Raw genomic sequence first — 18,612 nt, forward strand, 5'->3', positions numbered from 1 at the left:
CTCCCTGTGTCCATTCAGAGACAGAGCCCCGCCCCCTTTCTCTTCTCATAGGCTGACTGTCTTTGATAGCAGCAGGAGCTAATGGTGGCGCGGTGCTGTCTCAGCCAACGAGGAGGGGAGTCCCGGGCAGTCGAGACACTCCTGCAACATCGCTGGTTCTAGATGGGTTTAGGCAAGTATTAGAGGGGCTGTGTGGGGTGCTTTTAATCTTTTAATCTTTATTCATAGAATGCATTAAGTTTAAAAAAAACATTCTGCCTTTACAACCACTTTAATTTAGGCTAAATGCTTTTTTTTTAACACACTAGTATGCATAACAGCCCAATTAGACAATATTTTAGTTGGAAAGGCAGACGCTTCTCAGGAGACCGAGTGCAACCTAATGATCTAATTGTGGAGAGGAGGAAGATTAGAGGAGGCAGAGTGGAAACCATCTGTACTTGGAGGGATGAGGGATCATTGGAAGAAGAGGTGGAGCAAGCCAATTGTGGACCAAGGGGATAAAGAATGAGGTGTAATAGAAGCAGGGTAGAAATAGAGCATGACTGGAGGAGAGAAGAAAGGTGCTGAATATGGAATATCGGGAGGGGAGGGGAGGCACAGCAGCCAGTTGGGAACCAGGGAGGGAGGATTTAGCGAGTCAGAGGTGCAAAATGAGAAACAAAACCGAAGAAAGTAGATCATGGATGGGGAAAACTTAGACTGGGTTTGAGAGAATAGACAGTGGGAGCACATCATGAGATTAGAGTGGGAGCACATGGACAGGATTGAGGAAGCAAAGAAAGCAAGAGGTGATCCATGTGGAGGGAGTGGGAGCCAGTGGGGCAGAGAGGGGGAGATAGATCAAGATCTGATCATGGAGTGGGAGAGTGGAGGAAATGCAGGAACTAATTGTTGGTTGACGACAGAAAGGAGCATTGGAAGAAGATTGAGTAAGGAAAACCCTACATGCAAAGTGCTGTAATCCACAGAAACTAATGAAAATGTTCATTAGCTCTGTAAGCTAAAATTTAGGTACTGTACATGTCTTCAAATGATCATTACTGGTTTTTCTTTTGAGAACTACTTAGTCATATTATGCCTTTTGAATAAGATAATTTTTTTTCATAGGAAAATTCCTTTTGATGTTGCAGTCTGTGAAAAGGGCATTTGCCATCGATAGCAATAACCCGTGGTTACATGAGTGTTTAATACGATTCTCAAAATCTGGTAAGAGCGCTTTTGTTTTTTTTTTTTTCCTCTGCAAGGAATACACATTCTGTGCCTTTGCCTGTAACTGATGGTCTGTTCCGTTATTTCAGTTTCAGATCACAGCAATCTCCCAGAAATTGTGAATAAAGTCCTCTTACATGCAATGAAGAGTATCTTTACGAACAAGGACCTGGAGAGCTTCAATGAAGAGTTTCTCAGAAACAATTCTACCTCCATTCAGCATTTGCTTTCAGGTACAATGTCCTCATTACAATTATTCCACTGGTGTAAAACACATTGACTATGTAAATTAAGCTATAGAGTAAGGGCTCTTTCACACAGGCGGTCCGATCAGATCCGCCTGTCAGTTTTTTAGGCGGATCTGATCGTATGCCCCATTCAGCCCTATGGAGCAGCGGATGTCAGCGGTGACATGTCCGCTGACACTCGCTGCCATCCGCATACGATCCTGTCCGTGAAAACCGGATGGATGGAAACCCTATTTTCCATCCGTCCTGGGGATAGGATCGGATGAGAGCGGACAGGCGGTCCGCTCTCATCCGATTCCCCATAGAGAGCAGCGGGGGCTGTGACACCTCCCTCTCCGCACTGCAAGCGGAGACGGAGCTATCATCCGCCGGCTCAGCGGGGATCGCGGATCGATCCCCGCTGAGCAGCACGGATCCGCCTACGGAGGCGGACCGTGTGAAAGAGCCCTAACGCCACTTTTGTTAAGAAAAAAAAAAAGCCATTCCCTCTGGGTGATCAATGTACATTGCAAAGATTTTAACAAACTTTGTTGCAGATTCCTATCTGCTTTGAAGAAAAAGCTGTTTGTCCAGGTGCAGGGTGAATCTGAATGGGAGGGACTTCTTTATTATTAATCAGCTGATGCACTTACATTCTTCTAATTAGAAAATTCAGGTTTTGCATCCCTTTTAGAAGTGATTAACCCTTTGGGAGTATCTCACGAAAGGCTTTGGGCGTATCTCACCAAAAATGTTGTTGCAGATGATGCCTAAAATCTGACTTCTATCTTGGTGCAGACTTCTGAGATAATCAGCAAGTCAATAACACAAGTAGGAAATTACATTTCTACAGATGTTCCATATACCACTGGTGTACAAAACGCCTCCAGGTTGCCATATTGAATCTAATTTTACAGATTGAAAAGAAAAGATAGTTGTTCAATTACAATATGTCCTGTGTACCAATTGTAAATACTATATTATTTGAAAGTGAAAGGGTACCTGTATTGTGTTTCTTGATAATAGAGGCTAGATTTCAAATTCAGATAGCTGCAGGCATCTGCATTTCAGTTTTTAGCACGTTCCCCAGGAACCCTAAACACCAGAGCACGCTATTATGCAAATACTCACTAAGAACGCAACACCCTTGCGTCCCCCTCCCTTGCTTTTGGCTAAATGTGATGGCCAAATTCCTGACCAATACTGAGGCAAAAGAAGGGCAAATTGTAAATTTTTTTATTTTTTTTTTTGTTTCAACGGAAATATAATAGGCAAATAATACTAATAATCATATTTTTATTTATTTCTCTGACCACATTCTCTCCAATCTTCTTTTTTTTTTTTTTTTCCAGGCGCAAAAATGATGTATTATCTTGACAAGTCAAGACAGGAGAAAGCAATTGCCATAGCTACAAAACTTGAAGACACTTTAACTGATAGAAATGTTCAGGTAAGGTAATTTTGTGTGAATGGGCAGAAGGCTGTAAGCCTCCTATGATAGAACCTTTTTATACAACCTTCGTCTTTAGAGTTATCTTTGGCATTGTAATGATATAGGATTGCTTATTTGAGAGGCCTGGGATTAGGACCTTCCAGGCAGGCTTTGAAATAACATGTCAGAAGCATAAAACTCCTGTACTGCTGCTTATCTATCCCCAAAGTAAGACCTGTATGTAAAAGTTCAGTTGTAGCATAGAAAGAACAGGTATTCTCTGAAAAACTAGACTTTGATGAGTGACAGGGCTGTGTAAATATCAGGACTGGATGGACAAAGATATGAATCCTTTGTTAGGTAAAACAGCTCCCATGAGAGGAAAGAGCTAACAGCTTTTCAATTAGTAGCTCCATTGTGCATGTGTGCACACAGTGGAGAGGATACAATAAAATGATCACTCTTTTGGGGGTATGGCCCTTTTTTAAAATGGACTGCACCTAATTCAGGAAAGCTTTCCACGTTAAGGCACTTCTTATTACTGCCAGTTTTAAAATCTCTCACTTTGACTGCAACCGATTCAGGGCCAGTTCACACCACATGCAGTCCAGTGCGTTTTTATTTTTTTTGCATCAAAAACGCATGTAAAGTAGGTTATATAGTTACAGTGGCATAGTTCACACCAGTGCAGTCAGTTCCAGTGCATTCCCGTTCCAGAAAAAAAATAACTTGCTGCACTGGACTCTACTGTAACACAGTAAAACGCATCAAAAACGCACTGGAATGCATCAAAACTGCACAGAAACCCCAGTACAGTGAAAAACAAACAGGAAAAAATAACAAAACCAAAGCATCTGAAATTCATCCAGAAACGCATAAAATGCATCGGAACTCACCAAAACGCATCTGGAGCGCATTTTTGTGGTGTGTGCCGCCTGTTTGCAGATTAGGAAACTGACTGTAATTAAGACTGATGACACTTGTGATGTCATTACCCTTAGCGATTACCATAATTATACTGTGATAGGAATTTCCCAGCCAGGGATAAGGTATTGCTTGTTATGACTTTGTGGGGACTGAGTTTGCACCGAGGTTGGCCTCAGTGGCGCCCCCACCATTCCTCTAACAATCTAGTTTTCTTATTTATTACAGGTACTTTCATTTCTTACAGATAGCACTAAATTCCTTCTGGGGGTTGGTTTAAATTTTAACCTTCAATTTCCTAAGAGAATTCACAGGAATTATTTCAGTTTTGGAGGAGAAAGTATCTGTTGGGTTTAGGACTCTAGAGGGAATATCCTCCTTATTAGTTTGGCTGTGGCAGGTTTACCTTCCCTTTTTAGCCACAGTTCAGGTGTCATGTGCTGAAAAGAATTATTCATATGCTCCCAATGACCTGATTGGTGGTACTGGTCACAGAATTGGAACACCCTGTAGTGGTGTAATGTGTGGGGTATTAACCTGGACTCAGGTAACTGAACAGCTGTGAAGCCAAGCATCATATATGTCCTACTGGAAGTGGTGGAATATTCCTGATTTCATTTCACGTTAAATAGTTTATTTGGGCTAACGATGTGTTCTATAATGCACTACAATAGCACTATCTAAATTCAGTAAGCAGCGCTGTGTCCTGGCAGCAATACGGTCAGGACTTCCATTTGCTGCCGGAATCAGAAAGCTGAGCTCTTGACCTTTCAGGTGAAGCCTTGTATTTTACCAGTGAACACGTGGTTTCCTCTGATTGGCCAAGGTGGAAATTAGGACGTCATCTGCCCGCTTCTCCACCTCCACCAATCTAGAGAAGCCTTGTGTTCTGTGATAAAAAATACAAGGCTTCTGCTGAATGGCAGAGAAGCACTCAAGTAAATAAACTCTCAGCGCAAGCAGTATATTTAAACAAGACTCAATAAAAAAAGCCTTTTTCTAAGAAGGGAGTTGAAAGTCTGTAGGAGTCCATTAGGAAATCCCATAAAAGGTTTCACTTGTATTGACTGCTGCAGCACTTCTTTTATGAGGGTATTGGAACCTCTAGCAACTAAAAGATAAAAGGACCAAGAAGGTTTATTATGAATAAACAGATACACTTATAAGGCTGCAGTTTCTTGTTCCTTTTATCTTTGAGAAGCACTCAGCCCATTTCAATTTTAGGAGGTCATCTGTATTGCTGCCGAAACACAGACCGCTATTTCTACTAGAGTGCATTACAGCTCACACAGCAGCCATGTTGTTTAGTAATGGAAATAGTTGAAGCACATACGCTATATTGTCAAAAGTATTGTGATGCCTGCCTTTATACGCACATGAACTTTAATGGCATTCCAGTCTTAGTCCATGGGACTCAATATTGAGTTGGCCCACCCTTTGCAAATATAACAGCTTCAACTCTTCTAGGAAGGCTGTCCACAAGGTTTAGGAGTGTGTCCATGGGAATCTTTGAATATTCTTCCAGAAGCACATTTGTAAGGTCAGGCACTGATGTTGGACAAGAAGGTCCTGGCTCGCAGTCTCCACTCTTATTCATCCCATACATGTTCAATCGGGTTGAGGTCAGGATTCTGTGCAGGCCAGTCAAATTCCTCCACCCCAAACTCACTCATCCATGTCTTTATGGACCTTGCTTTGTGCACTGGTATGTTGGACCAGGAAGGGGCCATCCCCAAACTGTTTCCACAAAGTTAGGAGCATGAAATTGTCCAACATGTCTTAAAAGGCTGACTACTTAAGAGTTCCCTTCACTTGAACTAAGGGGCCAAGTCAACCCCTGAAAGACAACCCCACACCATAATCCCCCCTCCACCAAGTGATTTGGACCAGTGCACAAAGCAAGGTCCCTAAAGACATGAATGAGCTCCTATGGGATGAATTTGAGTGGAGACTGCGAGCCAGGCCATCTTGTCCAACATCGGAGCTTGACCTCACAAATGCATTTCTGGAAGAATGGTCAAACATTCCCATAGACACACTACTAAACCTTGTGGACTGTCTTCCTACTAGAGTTGAAGCTGTTATAGCTGCAAAGGGTGGGCCAACTAAATATTGAACCCCACGGACTAAGACTGGGATGCCATTAAAGATGTGTGTAAAGGCAGGCATCCCAATACTTTTGACAATATAGTGTAGATTTCTTTGAAGAAGGGAGAGAGGGCAGCGGGGGGTTCCATGTAAGCTCTGAGGCATCCCAATACTTTTGACAATCTTGTGTATTTCTACTTTAACCTCCCTGGCGGTATTCCCGAGTGTGGCTCGGGGTTAACTTTTAGTACCAAAAGCTGTAACCCCGAGCCACACTCTCTCCCCGCTCTGTGCACGTGCGATTGCCGGCACTTGCCTTTCCGGGTTTTGCCTTCCGGTTCTTGCATTCTTTTTGCGCAAAAGCGCTTTTGGACAAACTGGAAAACAGCGACAGCAAAACGGAGGTACTTGAAGAACTGAGCGATAGCGATTTGTCATCAGGTACGGAAAGTGACGACAGCGACGATTCTGATGTCTTCTTTCTGGCACATAGCTTGTGGAATTTAGGAAGTAGATCAAATCATTCTTCAGAATTTCCAACAGAGCTATGTGCCAGAAAGAGAAATCAGAATCGTCGCTGTCGTCACTTTCCGTACCTGATGATGAATTTTCCCACAAATCGCTATCGCTCAGTTCTTCAGGTAACTCAGTTTCGCTGTCACTGTTTTCCAGTTCGTCTAAAAGCGCTTTTGCAAAAAGAAAGCTTTTTGGACGCCATGGTCGTTATCTATTTTCCAGGCACAAAGTACTGGAAAAGCACAGGCAGGGCACTGGAAAAGTCACGAGGTGCAATCCTGTGCTGAAATGGCGTGATACAGTGTAATCCGTTAGGATCACAACTTGGTATCATGTCATTTAGTGTATTTATACATTTTTTAAATTGCCGCCGGTTCCACCCCCTGCATTGCAACGCTCGCAGGGAAGGGAACCGGAAGACAGGTGCCAAAATCGGCCGAGCACACAACGGGAGGACTGCGGGGGATCGCAGGGAAAGGTGAGTTTTAAAATGTAAAACAGATTTCCATGCAAAACAATGTACCACTTTTAGCACAGAAATCCTGACATAATCAGACCGCCAGGGAGGTTAAGAGTCAAAAGGGGTTGAACCCTGTATTAGTCCAGTGTTTCTCAACTCCGCTCCTCAGGGCACACTAACAGGCCAGGTTTGCACAGGTGATATAATTTGCCGCTCAGTGATTGCAGTACTCTAGTCTGCATATCCAAAAGGTAATACTTAAAATCTGGTCTGTTAGTGTGCCCTGAGGACCAGAGTTGAGAAACACTGCACTAGTCCACTAAAAGGGAAAAATCCACTGCAGTTGCACATCTACTTTAAATTGGCAATGTGATTTGAAAGCATTTTCCCCCAAAAACAACTGTTTTAATTGACATTTGCCACTGTTGCATATATAGATAAAAGCATATGCCATCTGCAGATTGCTTATTTACATAAGGTTTCAATGTACATACAAGAACTGATTTCAGATATACAGGACTCTTACAGCTATTACACAGTACAAAGCTGTGAAGGTAGTACTATATGTTTATATTTATAGATATGAATCGATAGAGAAACTGTATATATAATATCTATACTTCTCTTTCCCATTATTCTTGTACAGAGTCTGACAAAGGTCTTGGAAGCTCTACTTGATGGCAGCTTTGGAAGCTGTAATACCCAGTATGAAGAGTACCGGGCAGCCTGCCATAAACTTTTCCCTTTTACACCTGCCTTTATGTTATCTGCGAATGAGGAAGACTGTAGCACCGGACAAATGAACCACACCGCCATCAACCATGATGTACTCTGCAACGAACTCTAACACAGACAGCCCGAATTCAGCAGAAAAATGTTCAGGGTTCACGTGCATTAAAATGCATGGCAGATCTGAATGTGGTTTGCTTAGTTGTCCTGGCCTTTTGGCCTTCTATTATTTCTCTCACTGAGCCTCCCAAAGAAAGGCCAATAGATCAGTATCTGTCATGTTCGCAAATGTACAGTCTTCAGTCTTTTTTTTTTCTCTTCTTTTTCTTGAAGGAGTTCTTAATTACTCCCTCTCCTGCAATACGAACATTAAGACAGGGCAAAATGCTTTCCTAGAATGTTGCAAATCTAGTATAATATTTTGCATCATATGTAGCAGTTTTAGTTGGGGGGGCGGGGGGGGGGAGGAGTACTCTTAGCGCAAAGATTTTTACATTTTTTGGATTGATTTTAAAAAACAAAACAGTTGAAAATGTAATTTTTATGAATTCTCTTTAAAACAATGCTAAGTGTCAGTGACCTGTTCAGGGAAGCACCTCTGCCATGTGCTCCATGCAGGCGTACTTGTTTGCCAACCATAGACACTGATCAAACACCACTCACTTTTCATTTTAAAAGAGAATGCAACATATCAAGGAAGCAATATCAAAACAGAATGTCTGTGTTTTCTTGTAACTTGTGTGCGTTGTGCGGAGAGTTTTCAATTGGCTTTTAAATCGGTCAGCCAAATATGCTGTCCCTGTGGGTTTGCTGTTGTTTTCCTTGTTCAGACTCATTATTCTCATTGTCTTAAATAGAAGTCGAGAGCAAAGTAATGATCAGGCCTTCTGCAATGAAGATGATTTACAAGTGCTGTCATTTGCTCAAACCACCTTTGATGATGCCTGGATGTAGTATTTTAGGAGGCCAAAATCTCCCATTACATCACAGTCGCCACTGTGGACCTCGACCACCCATTCTATGTCAGGGTGCTGAAGTTGTTCTCAAGCCACCTTTCGGAGATCCTGAGACAATGGTTTTTTTTTTTTTTTTTTTTTTACTAAATGCAAAGACACTGTGCACTACAAGTGCAGTCGCTATAGATCTAAAGGGGACATGCAAGGAAAATAAAAAATCACTTTTTGCTTGCACATGATTGGATGATAGACATTAGCAGAGCTTCCCCTCTGATCTATAGTGACTGCACTTGCAGTGCACAGTGGATTTGCCTTTAGTAAATAAACCCCAGTGTATCACTTTTGTGTCGTATGACTGAGATATCCACTAGTCCTTGGGCAGTGCTGGGTGTGCACCTAATGTATAAAGAGGTGCATGATGACCTCTGCGGTCAAGTAATCAGCATAGAATATATCTATTTGACCATACAAAATTGCACCATTTAGAGATGACGGCACTCTAGTCATGCAAGAGCAGGCCTATTATTACATGCAGTATAACAGAAAACAGATTCAGGAGCACTATACAAACACAGTGGGTCTGATTTACTGAATTATATGTGCCTTTGATGGCACAGGAATAGTGCTAAAAAAAGCAAATGGTATTCTCGCAGAATTAATACATGCGGGTGTGCACATGCCAGAGTGTATATATGTGTAATGTATTAAGGTGATTGGTGTGGAATAACACTCCAATATCCAAGCAAAAAATGAATATATTGCAGTTTAGGTGTAGTGGCTGCATTTTTTTTTTTTTTTAGGTATTTTTAATTTATTTTCACCTGATCCTACCAGTAAATCTTATTTTTCAAAGGACCAAGCTGTCCAGCAAAAGTGTCTGTTAGATTGTTGAAACAAGCCACCTAACTGACATTTTTGCTTATGATTATCAGCTTTAATATAAATCCTTTATCCCAAAAGGAAAACAAAATCTATTAGCTGGAGTTCAGCTTTATTTGTTAATGAAGTCCATCTAAGGCTCGGTTCACCCTGCTGTGACATGGGATTTAACTTGTGAGACCCCAAGTCGCGTGACATGACAAATGCAATGTTTCCCTATGAGAGCCATCTTAACTAATTCTACACAAGTCGTTCCAACTCTAGAAAAGGTTTCTGCACTACTGTAGTCCGACTTGGGTGCAATTTCTGCTCTTGTACAAAGATTTAGATGCACTATTCCCAACGCACACTTTCCCGTAGAAATGGCTGTGCTTATAAGTGGGTGCTGAAGCGACCACCAGCTTGAACTGTTAATAGAGCAAGAGAATGTCACCAGCGCACCATGGATCTCCAGAACGGGTCCAAAGCTTTATTTAGCAATCACATCGTTACAGCAGATAGCAACCTTTCAGAGAAGGACCCCTTCATCAAGCATTGGACCGAATGCCTGATGAAGAGGTCCTGCAAGGCTCCAAAAATGTTGCTATCTGCTGTAACAATGTGATCTCTGAATAAAGCTTTGGACCTATTCTGGAGATCCATGGTGTGCTGGTGACATTCTCTTGCTCTTTCAGCCCTTGTACAGGCTCCTCAATAGAATCCAAGTTGGAAGGGAGTCACAGGGAGTCACAGGCAAAGACGTGCTATCTGCTGTAATGATGTGATCTCTGAATAAAGCTTTGGCCCTATTCTGGAGATCCATGGTGTGCTGGTTACATTCTCTTGCTCTTTCAGCCCTTGTTCAGGCTCCTAAATAGAATCCAAGTTGGAAGGGAGTCGCAAGCAAAGTCGTACGACTTTGCCATCGCAGCAATGTGAACTGAGCCTAAATCTGCTAGGTTATCTAACACTTTAACACCATCTGACTTGACAGTGCTGCTGTCCAGAGGTGTCTCTGTTGCTCCTATGGTGGCATGGAGACAACCTAATATAAGAAATGTGCTACTGTCCAGATCACGATGTGAAAATAAGGGAAAAATACCTAAAGAAAACTGCAGCCACCGCATAAATAATTGGTAAAAATGCAATCTTTTTATAATTTTTGGGTGTAAATCGATCATACATAGACTAAATGTAATTTCATTTTCTCTAGTGTTTTTGAGTCTCTCAGACTTCTCTTGGCAAGCATTTTTAAACAAACATGCCGTGTGGGGCTAAAAAAAAAAAACACTTGGTATGTAAAAGCCTCAGAGAACTGTAAACAGAGGGGTATTGTACAGTGTACACTAGAGCTGCACTAATAATCGTTCAAAAAATCGCGATCTCGATTCACCCCCCCTCACGGTCTTAAAACGGCATGTCCTCGATTCATGCAGAGCTTATCTCTGCTCATTCACAGCTTTAATAAAAAAAAATGTTTATGTTTATCAACATTAAGGCTGCTAGATAACTACAATGTATCACTTCGTTCTCTGAGTCCCGGGTCACACTTGTGCGGTGCAGGAAGGCTGCGAATTTGCAGCCTGTTCCCGCATCGCAAACGCACATCTGGCAGTTCACACTGCCATATGCGATACGCAGGGGGTGTCAATGAAATGTTAACGACACCCATATGCGATACGCAGGGGGTGTCAATGAAATGTTAACGACACCCATATGCGATACGCAGGGGGTGTCAATGAAATGTTAACGACACCCCCAGTTTGATCGCATATCGCAGTGACAGTTCGCACAGGATCGGATCGCACAAGTATGAACCACTGTGCGATCCGATCCTGATGCGGCTGGAAAAAAGGGTCATGTGCGTGTTTGGTGTGGATACAGTGCGAATTCAGCCATACAGAGTGTATGACTGAATTTGCATCCGCACCTCCGATTGCATTTAATGAAGGAGCAGTGCGCACTGAATTACATGCGATTGGCACACTCGCAGAAATGTGAACCGGCCCTTAGATCAAAGGAAAGAGCTTCCGTCTGTAAGTGCCAGTTCACACTTCTGCGATGCGGGAAGGCTGCGAATATGCAGCGTGTTATCGCACCTGCACATCTGGCAGTTCAGACTTCCATATGCGATAGGCAGGGGGTGTCAATTAAAAGTTAACGACACCCCCAGTTGTGATCTGCAAGTACGCACAGAATCCAATCGCACAAGTGTGAACCACTATGCGATCCGATTCTACTGCGGCCCAAAAAAAGCCTCATGTGCGTGTTTGGTGTGGATACAGTGCGAATTCAGCCATACAAAGTGTATGGCTGAACTCGCATCCGCACATCAGATTGCATGTAATTAGGAGCAGTGCGCTCCGAATTACATGCGATCTCCGCAAACGCGGAAGCGTGAACCGGTGTTCCGTGAGAATTACCTACCCGTGAGAAAAACCTACCCTCGTCACTTCCGGTGTACGAAAGTGTCTGTAACGCCGCGGAATTACATTAAAACAGCTCGCCAGAAATATCATGTGATCTCCACTGCTATCCCTGACACTTCCCTGGTCTTGTCTACTAAATATAAAACCGGCGGCGGCTGTATGACAACATAAATCACGGAGCCGCCAGCTGCTTTTATATTTAGTAGACAAGATCAGGGAAGTGACAGGGCAAGGAGCGGAGCTTACTCATATTGCAGTACAGCTGTTTTAATGTACCCGCCGCGATGGTAGGTTTTTTCCACGGAACAGTCATCATTTCAGACTAGTGCGCATGCGCACTAGGGGCTGTGAGCATGCGCACTGTCAGGGTAGGTTTTTCTCACGGGGTAGGTAATTCTCACGGAACACCGGCACTAAGGGTCCTTTCACATGGAACGGAGTCCGTTCTGCTCAGCGGGGAATCTGAGCAGGCGGATGACAGCTCCGTCTCTGCTCTGTGTGCAGAGACGGAGCTGTCAGATCCCCCGCTGTCCTCTATGGGGAGATGGGATGAGAACGGACCGCCTGTCCGTTCTCATCCGATCCCACCTAAACCCGCCAGATGGATGGAAAATAGGGTTTCACAGATCGGAATCGGATAGCAGCAGGTGTCAGCGGAGATGTCTCCGCTGACATCCGCTGCCCCACAGGGATGCATGGAGCATCCGATCCGCCTGGAAAACTGACAGGCGGATCATCCATTTACAACCACTTAAACTCAGCCAACGTAGGTCTACGTCAGTTTGCATTAAGTGGTTAACCTCCTAAAGACTAAGCCTTTTTCGGACACTTGTTGCTTACAATTTAAAATCAGTATATTTTGCTAGAAAATTACTTAGAACCCCCAAACCTATATATATATATATATATATATATATTTTTTTTTTCCCGCAGAGACCCTAGAAAAATAAAATGACAGTCTTTTATGTCACACTATTTGCGCAGAAGTCTTTCAAACACAGTTTTTTGGGGGAAAAAAAACTTTCAAGAAACCGTAAAATTACCCCAATTTTTTTTATATAATGTAAAAGATAATGTTACGACGAGAATCGCAATCTTTATTGTAAGCAAGAAAATTGTGATTCTTATTTTATCCAGAACTGTGCAGCTCTAGTGTACACAGACAAGCTCTTTGTTTTGTTTTTTAGACAGCATAGCATACATGGCTTTGCATATGCATTTTTTTGCTTGACATGTTGATTTGCACATTCCATGGTACACCTTATAGGGATAGAAGGCACATATGCGGTATTATTTAGATGTTCAGTGTTCGTGGCCAACTAGGACTGCACATTATGCACTGAACATTAGTGTGCATGGGGCCCGGAGTTCCAAGAGCACTGTAATGATTTATTCCGTCTCTGGTTCATTTGCCTTACTAAATCAGACCCAGTTTTTGTATTTGATTTGGTGTCGATACATATGCTTGAATTTTTAGGTTGTCACCTAAAAAGAAAAAAATAATCTGCTTAAAAAAAAAAAAACTTAAATCGGTTCTCTGCATTTTGTCAGGAAAGGCCAGAAGCCCAGTAGTTGTTTTTCTATCTAAATCGCCAGATCTGGGCCTTGACAGCTTTTAGTTTTTTCCATCACTGTTGTCAGATCCTTTGCCTGATAGCCATTTTACTCTGGTAATCATGCCTGCTTTGGTGTTCAGGGATAAAACCAAGATGACTAAAGGCCCGTACACACTTGACGGAAATCGGACGAAATATCCTCTGATTTTTCTCTCTCTTGCTTAGCCTTCATTACCGTCTTTAGTTGACAGTGCATAAATGTTCACAAAATTTCTCATCCGATTTTTATTTATTTTTTTAGGACATTTGTTCCTAGACTTCCGGGTCGTCCGCAACTTCAGATCATGCGCGGTCTTTCGTATCCGATTTTTCGCGGATGTACTGCATACACATTAAACGACAATTGGTCGCCTGGGGACTGACGATAAAAATGTTGGTGTTTGTGGTTGAAAATGTCAGGCATCGGCTGCTGAAGGTTGTGTACACACTAGCCGAAAATCGTACGATTTTACCTCGGACGGGAATTTTCGGCAGGTTTTCTACTAGTGTGTACCCCACTTAAAGCTGACCAGACATGGTTCAGTTTGTTCAGTCTAGTTTGCTAAGGACCTGATCAGCTAGAAACCTATTGCCAATCATTTGAACTAATATTAGTGCTGTACCAGGTGCTTATTTACACCATGCTTCTGACTACTATTGTGAAGATCTGCAGAAGGCTATTGTGAAATCTCTGATAAAGTATGCTAAAGAAACTTGCATAGGATTTTTATATAGGTTTATGTATTGTATATAGCAGTGGTCCTCAACCCTGGCCTACAGGGCCCACTAACAGGCCAGATTTTAGGTATTACCTTGGGGAGATGCAGACTAGAGTACTGCAATCACTGAGCAGCAAATGATATCACCTGGGATGTATTTCAGTTATCTTGCAAATCTGGCCTGTTAGTGGGCCCTGGAGGCCAGGGTTGAGGACCACTGGATAGTACATAAGGCTCCTTTCACACGAGTGGTGCGCCCGATGGAGTGTGTTTTGCTCAGCGGGGATCAATCCGCTAAGAAGACGGATTACAGCTCCGTCTCCCATGTGTGCAGAGACGGAGCTGTCAGAGCCCCAATCTCCTCTATGGGAGATCGGATAAGAACGGACCGCCTGTCCGTTTTCATCTGATCTCATCCTCCCAGATGGATGGGAAATAGGGTTTCCATCCGTCTGGATTTCACAGAGAGTATCAGATTGGATAGCAGCGGATGTCAGCGGACATGTCTTTGCTGACATCCGCCAATCCATAGGGCTGCATGGAGCATCCTGAAAAACTGACAGATGGACTGGATCAGAATGCCTGTGTGAAAGGAGCCTAAAAGGTGTATGGAACTATCAAGTTCTTCTACATTTTTGTTTCCAGGACTTGGAAGCTTTTCAGGGAGAGGAGCTGTCTTTAATAAGACTAGTGGATATGTTAGACCTTCAGATAAGACCTGCGTGAATGTGAATGGGTCTGAGATGAAAGGACTACTCATTTACCTGCCAGTTTTATTGTTTGGAAGCTATAACCTTTCCATACAGCAGAACTTGCACTAACCTACATGCTATATTGATAAAGGATTGGATTGTCATCTTGGTGTGTAGGTTGCATGTTGTACCTAAGTGTACAGGATCACATATTTCACAAAGCGCAAACAGAGACGGGGCCCCCTTATAATAAGCATTTATACTGGAGTTTTGGGAAACACTGACATTTAGGGTTTTTTTTTTTTTTTTTTTTTTTTTTAGATAAAAGCTTGGTTTAGTCCTTTGTTATAACGGTCAGAAATCGGTTTCATTTGCTGCCATTACAGTAAAGTGATCTTCATGTTTAATGGAAAAGCTTTCATAGTGCCATCCTCCGTGATCTTCAGTCAGGCTCTGGTCTCATATGTGTGGCTGCGGTTAACAGCATGGGGTTGGGTGCGTCCCTGTTCTCCTATTCATGTGTGAATCAGGTCTGAATTTTTGCATGAATCGGACCAGAAGATGTACAGGACCCTTTTTCAATGCGGACAGCGGCTGCCCCAGAGTTGTGTGAACCAGCTCCATTGAGAGCCAATCGCACACTCCTGTCATGCGCATTGGATGCGGAGAAACCGGCATCCAATTTGCATATGTGTTAACGGAGCCTTCGTGTGTGGTTGGGCCTTTGAGATAAGCACAGAAAACTTGAGGTGGTGGGTAAATTGTTGTATAGCTCTGCACCGATGGTTTTTCTTCCAGGGGTTGTGTAGTGCTGGCCATTCAATTTTCTTATTCAATTTGTATTAGATTTACCTTCAACTATGTAGTGCAAGGACCTGCCCAATTGCATACAAATTGAAAGTGTTTAGGTTTGACCTCACGTTTTGGTAAATTGTACAAAAAAATTGTAAAATGTATGGCCAGCTTAAGCCATGGACACAAAGCTGAAACTGATCACTAGGATATCTTAACTTACATCATTGTGGCATCGATGAAACTTTTAGCTACTCCTGGGTTTGGTTGGTTTGAGATCCTAAACTTTTATCAGCTGGTATTGCAGAACATGTTTCACCTGTTCATTGCACTGGAATTGTCTGGCGTTCATAATCCTTTCCTTTTCTTTACAAAATCATCGGCTGTTTTATCTCACTTTGTTACATACGTTTACAGCTGTACCATGTGTTATTATAACCTTTTGCATTGCTACAAAGAGGTTCTATTTATTTCATGTGATATGGATTTATAAATAAATTCTTTGTAAGAGTATTGGCTCCCTTCTTTTGTATTACCGTAAGGACATATTGAAAAAGATCCAATCATAATCAGAAATGAGCAAACATCCAATAATCTCATTAGCCTAATTCTTGATTGCTGACCAGCCTGCTAGTTTCTAATATACTAAACTGCAACAATATTTATTTTGCCAGCTGTAAGTCTCCATCTTCTCTCTCAGCACTGCCATCCCTGCTGGCAGAGGATACAGACTACAAATCCAGTAGAATACCAGAAACATATGTTTGGTTGCTGCTGCTGCTCTTATGGTCTACCCAATGCCAAATGCCTAAATTTGCACCCCTTCTCATTTTTGGAACCCTTTAGATATATATACTTACCAGCCACTTTATTAGGTACATCTTGCTGAGTCTGAGTCCTCTCTATATAATATATATACACAGTTGTGTTCAAAATTATTCAACCCCCACTGAAATTGATTGTTTTGGCCAGTTTGACATTGATTTTGATCATTCAGTCATCCTGCTTACAATTAAATCAAAGAGGCACTTGTAGGTCTGACAAATATAACATTTATAATGAAATAACCACGAATGTCTTTTCTGTGCTCACATCATTATCAGTTTTATTCAACCCCCAAGTGACAGTCAATCTTAGTACTTACTACAACATCCTTTTACAGTTATAACAGCTTTTATACGTGAAGCATAGCTTGACACAAGTGTCTTGCAGCGATCTACGGGTATCTTCGCCCATTCGTCATGGGCAAAAGCCTCCAGTTCAGTCACATTCTTAGGCTTGTGCACTGCAACTGCTTTCTTTAAGTCCCACCAGAGGTTCTCAATCGGATTTAAGTCTGGTGACTGTGATGGCCACTCCAAAATGTTCCAGCCTTTAATCTGCAACCATGCTCTAGTGGACTTGGAGGTATGCTTGGGATCATTGTCCTGTTGAAAGGTCCAACCTCTCCCAAGCCTCAGGTTTGTGACGGACTGCATCACATTGTCATCCAATATCTCCTGGTACTGAAGAGAATTCATGGTACCTTGCACACGCTGAATCTTCCCTGTACCTGCAGAAGCAAAACAGCCCCAAAGCATGATTGACCCCCCGCCATGCTTCACAGTAGGCAAGGTGTTCTTTTCTTCATAGGCCTTGTTCTTCCTCCTCCAAACATAGCGTTGATCCATGGGCCCAAACAGTTCTAATTTTGTTTCATCAGTCCACAGAACACTATCCCCGTTTGTCCACATGACTTTTGGCATACTGCAGTCGACTCTTCTTCTTTGGAGACAGCAAGGGAGTGCGCCTGGGAGTTCTGGCATGGAGGCCTTCATTACGCAGTGTGCGCCGTATTGTCTGAGCAGAAACTTCAGTACCCACATCTGACAAATCTTTTCTCAGTTCCTCAGCAGTCACACGGGGACTTTTCTCCACTCTACGCTTCAGGTAGCGCACAGCAGTCAAAGTCAGCATCTTCTTTCTGCCACGACCAGGTAGCGTTTCAACAGTGCCCTTTGCCTTGAATTTGTAAATGATGCTTCCTATGGTGTCTCTTGGTATGTTTAACATCTTTGCAATCTTCATCATCTTCATCTAGATCAACATTTAGCCCTGGGCACCATCAAGGGCCAGATTTCCGCCTTGGCCATTTTTTTCCAAAGGCCGTTGGAGGCGAAGTCTTTGGTTCACACTTCTGTGCAGGAAGTTCGCCATCTAGCTCCTCCAGTGCGATCCCTGGTACCTCCGTGGGATCTCAGTTTGGTTCTGTCGGTGCTTCTAAGGCCTTCCTTTGAAAATATTTGGGAAATTCCTCTGCTCACTCTGTCGCAGAAGGTGGCTTTCTTAGTGGCTATTCCGCACGTTGCGTGTTGGAGTTGGCTGCGTTGTCCTGTCAGTCACTTTACTTGGTGATTCATAGGGTCAAAGTGGTGTTACGACCCTGTCAGGCGTTCCTTCCTAAGGTTTCTCTTGAATGAAGACATTGTGCTACCGTCCCTAGGTCCTAAGCCTAAACACCCAAAGGAAATTGCCTTACATTCCTTAGATGTGGTACGGGCGATCTGGGTTTACCTGGCGGTGACTAAACCGATTAGGAAATCAGATTATTTGTTTATTCTTATGGATGGACCTCGTAAGGGGCAGGCCGCATCTGCTGTGACTATTTCTAAGTGGATTAGGCAGACTGGTGAATGCCTACTCCATTAAGGATCAGGTTCCTCCTTTCCCTGGTAAAGTGCATTCTACGAGGGCGCTTAATGCCTCCTGGGCCTTCTTCTGTCATCAGACGTCAGTGGTTTAGGTGTGCAAGGCGGCTACGTGGTCGTCTGTACATGCATTCACAAAATTTTATAAGGTGGATGTACTTGCATCTTTGGATGCGGCATTTGGCCGCAAGGTTTTGCAGGCTGCGGTTGCAGAGGCTTCCGCTTCTTAAAGGGTGACAATTTTTCCTATTGGTGAGCTCCAGTTGTTCCTGGTTGAGCTTCTGTTGATGCCTGGT

The 18,612-nt window shown here is 43.0% G+C and overlaps 1 protein-coding gene across 1 annotated transcript in view; it reads left to right on the top strand.

The window, feature by feature from the left end:
• The window catches only part of NAA16 (N-alpha-acetyltransferase 16, NatA auxiliary subunit), a 77,638-nt gene extending 68,984 nt beyond the window's left edge, over nucleotides 1–8,654 (top strand). Inside the window, exons 17-20 of the mRNA XM_082247605.1 lie at nucleotides 1,111–1,209; nucleotides 1,302–1,445; nucleotides 2,792–2,889; nucleotides 7,506–8,654. Of these exons, the coding sequence (XP_082103731.1) occupies nucleotides 1,111–1,209; nucleotides 1,302–1,445; nucleotides 2,792–2,889; nucleotides 7,506–7,706 (542 nt within the window). The 3' untranslated portion in view covers nucleotides 7,707–8,654. The remainder of the gene's footprint in view (nucleotides 1–1,110; nucleotides 1,210–1,301; nucleotides 1,446–2,791; nucleotides 2,890–7,505) is intronic.
• The last annotated feature ends 9,958 nt before the right edge of the window (nucleotides 8,655–18,612 follow it).

Source organism: Pelophylax lessonae, assembly GCF_965119305.1.
Source record: "Pelophylax lessonae genome assembly, chromosome: 2".
Lineage (NCBI taxonomy): Eukaryota > Metazoa > Chordata > Amphibia > Anura > Ranidae > Pelophylax > Pelophylax lessonae.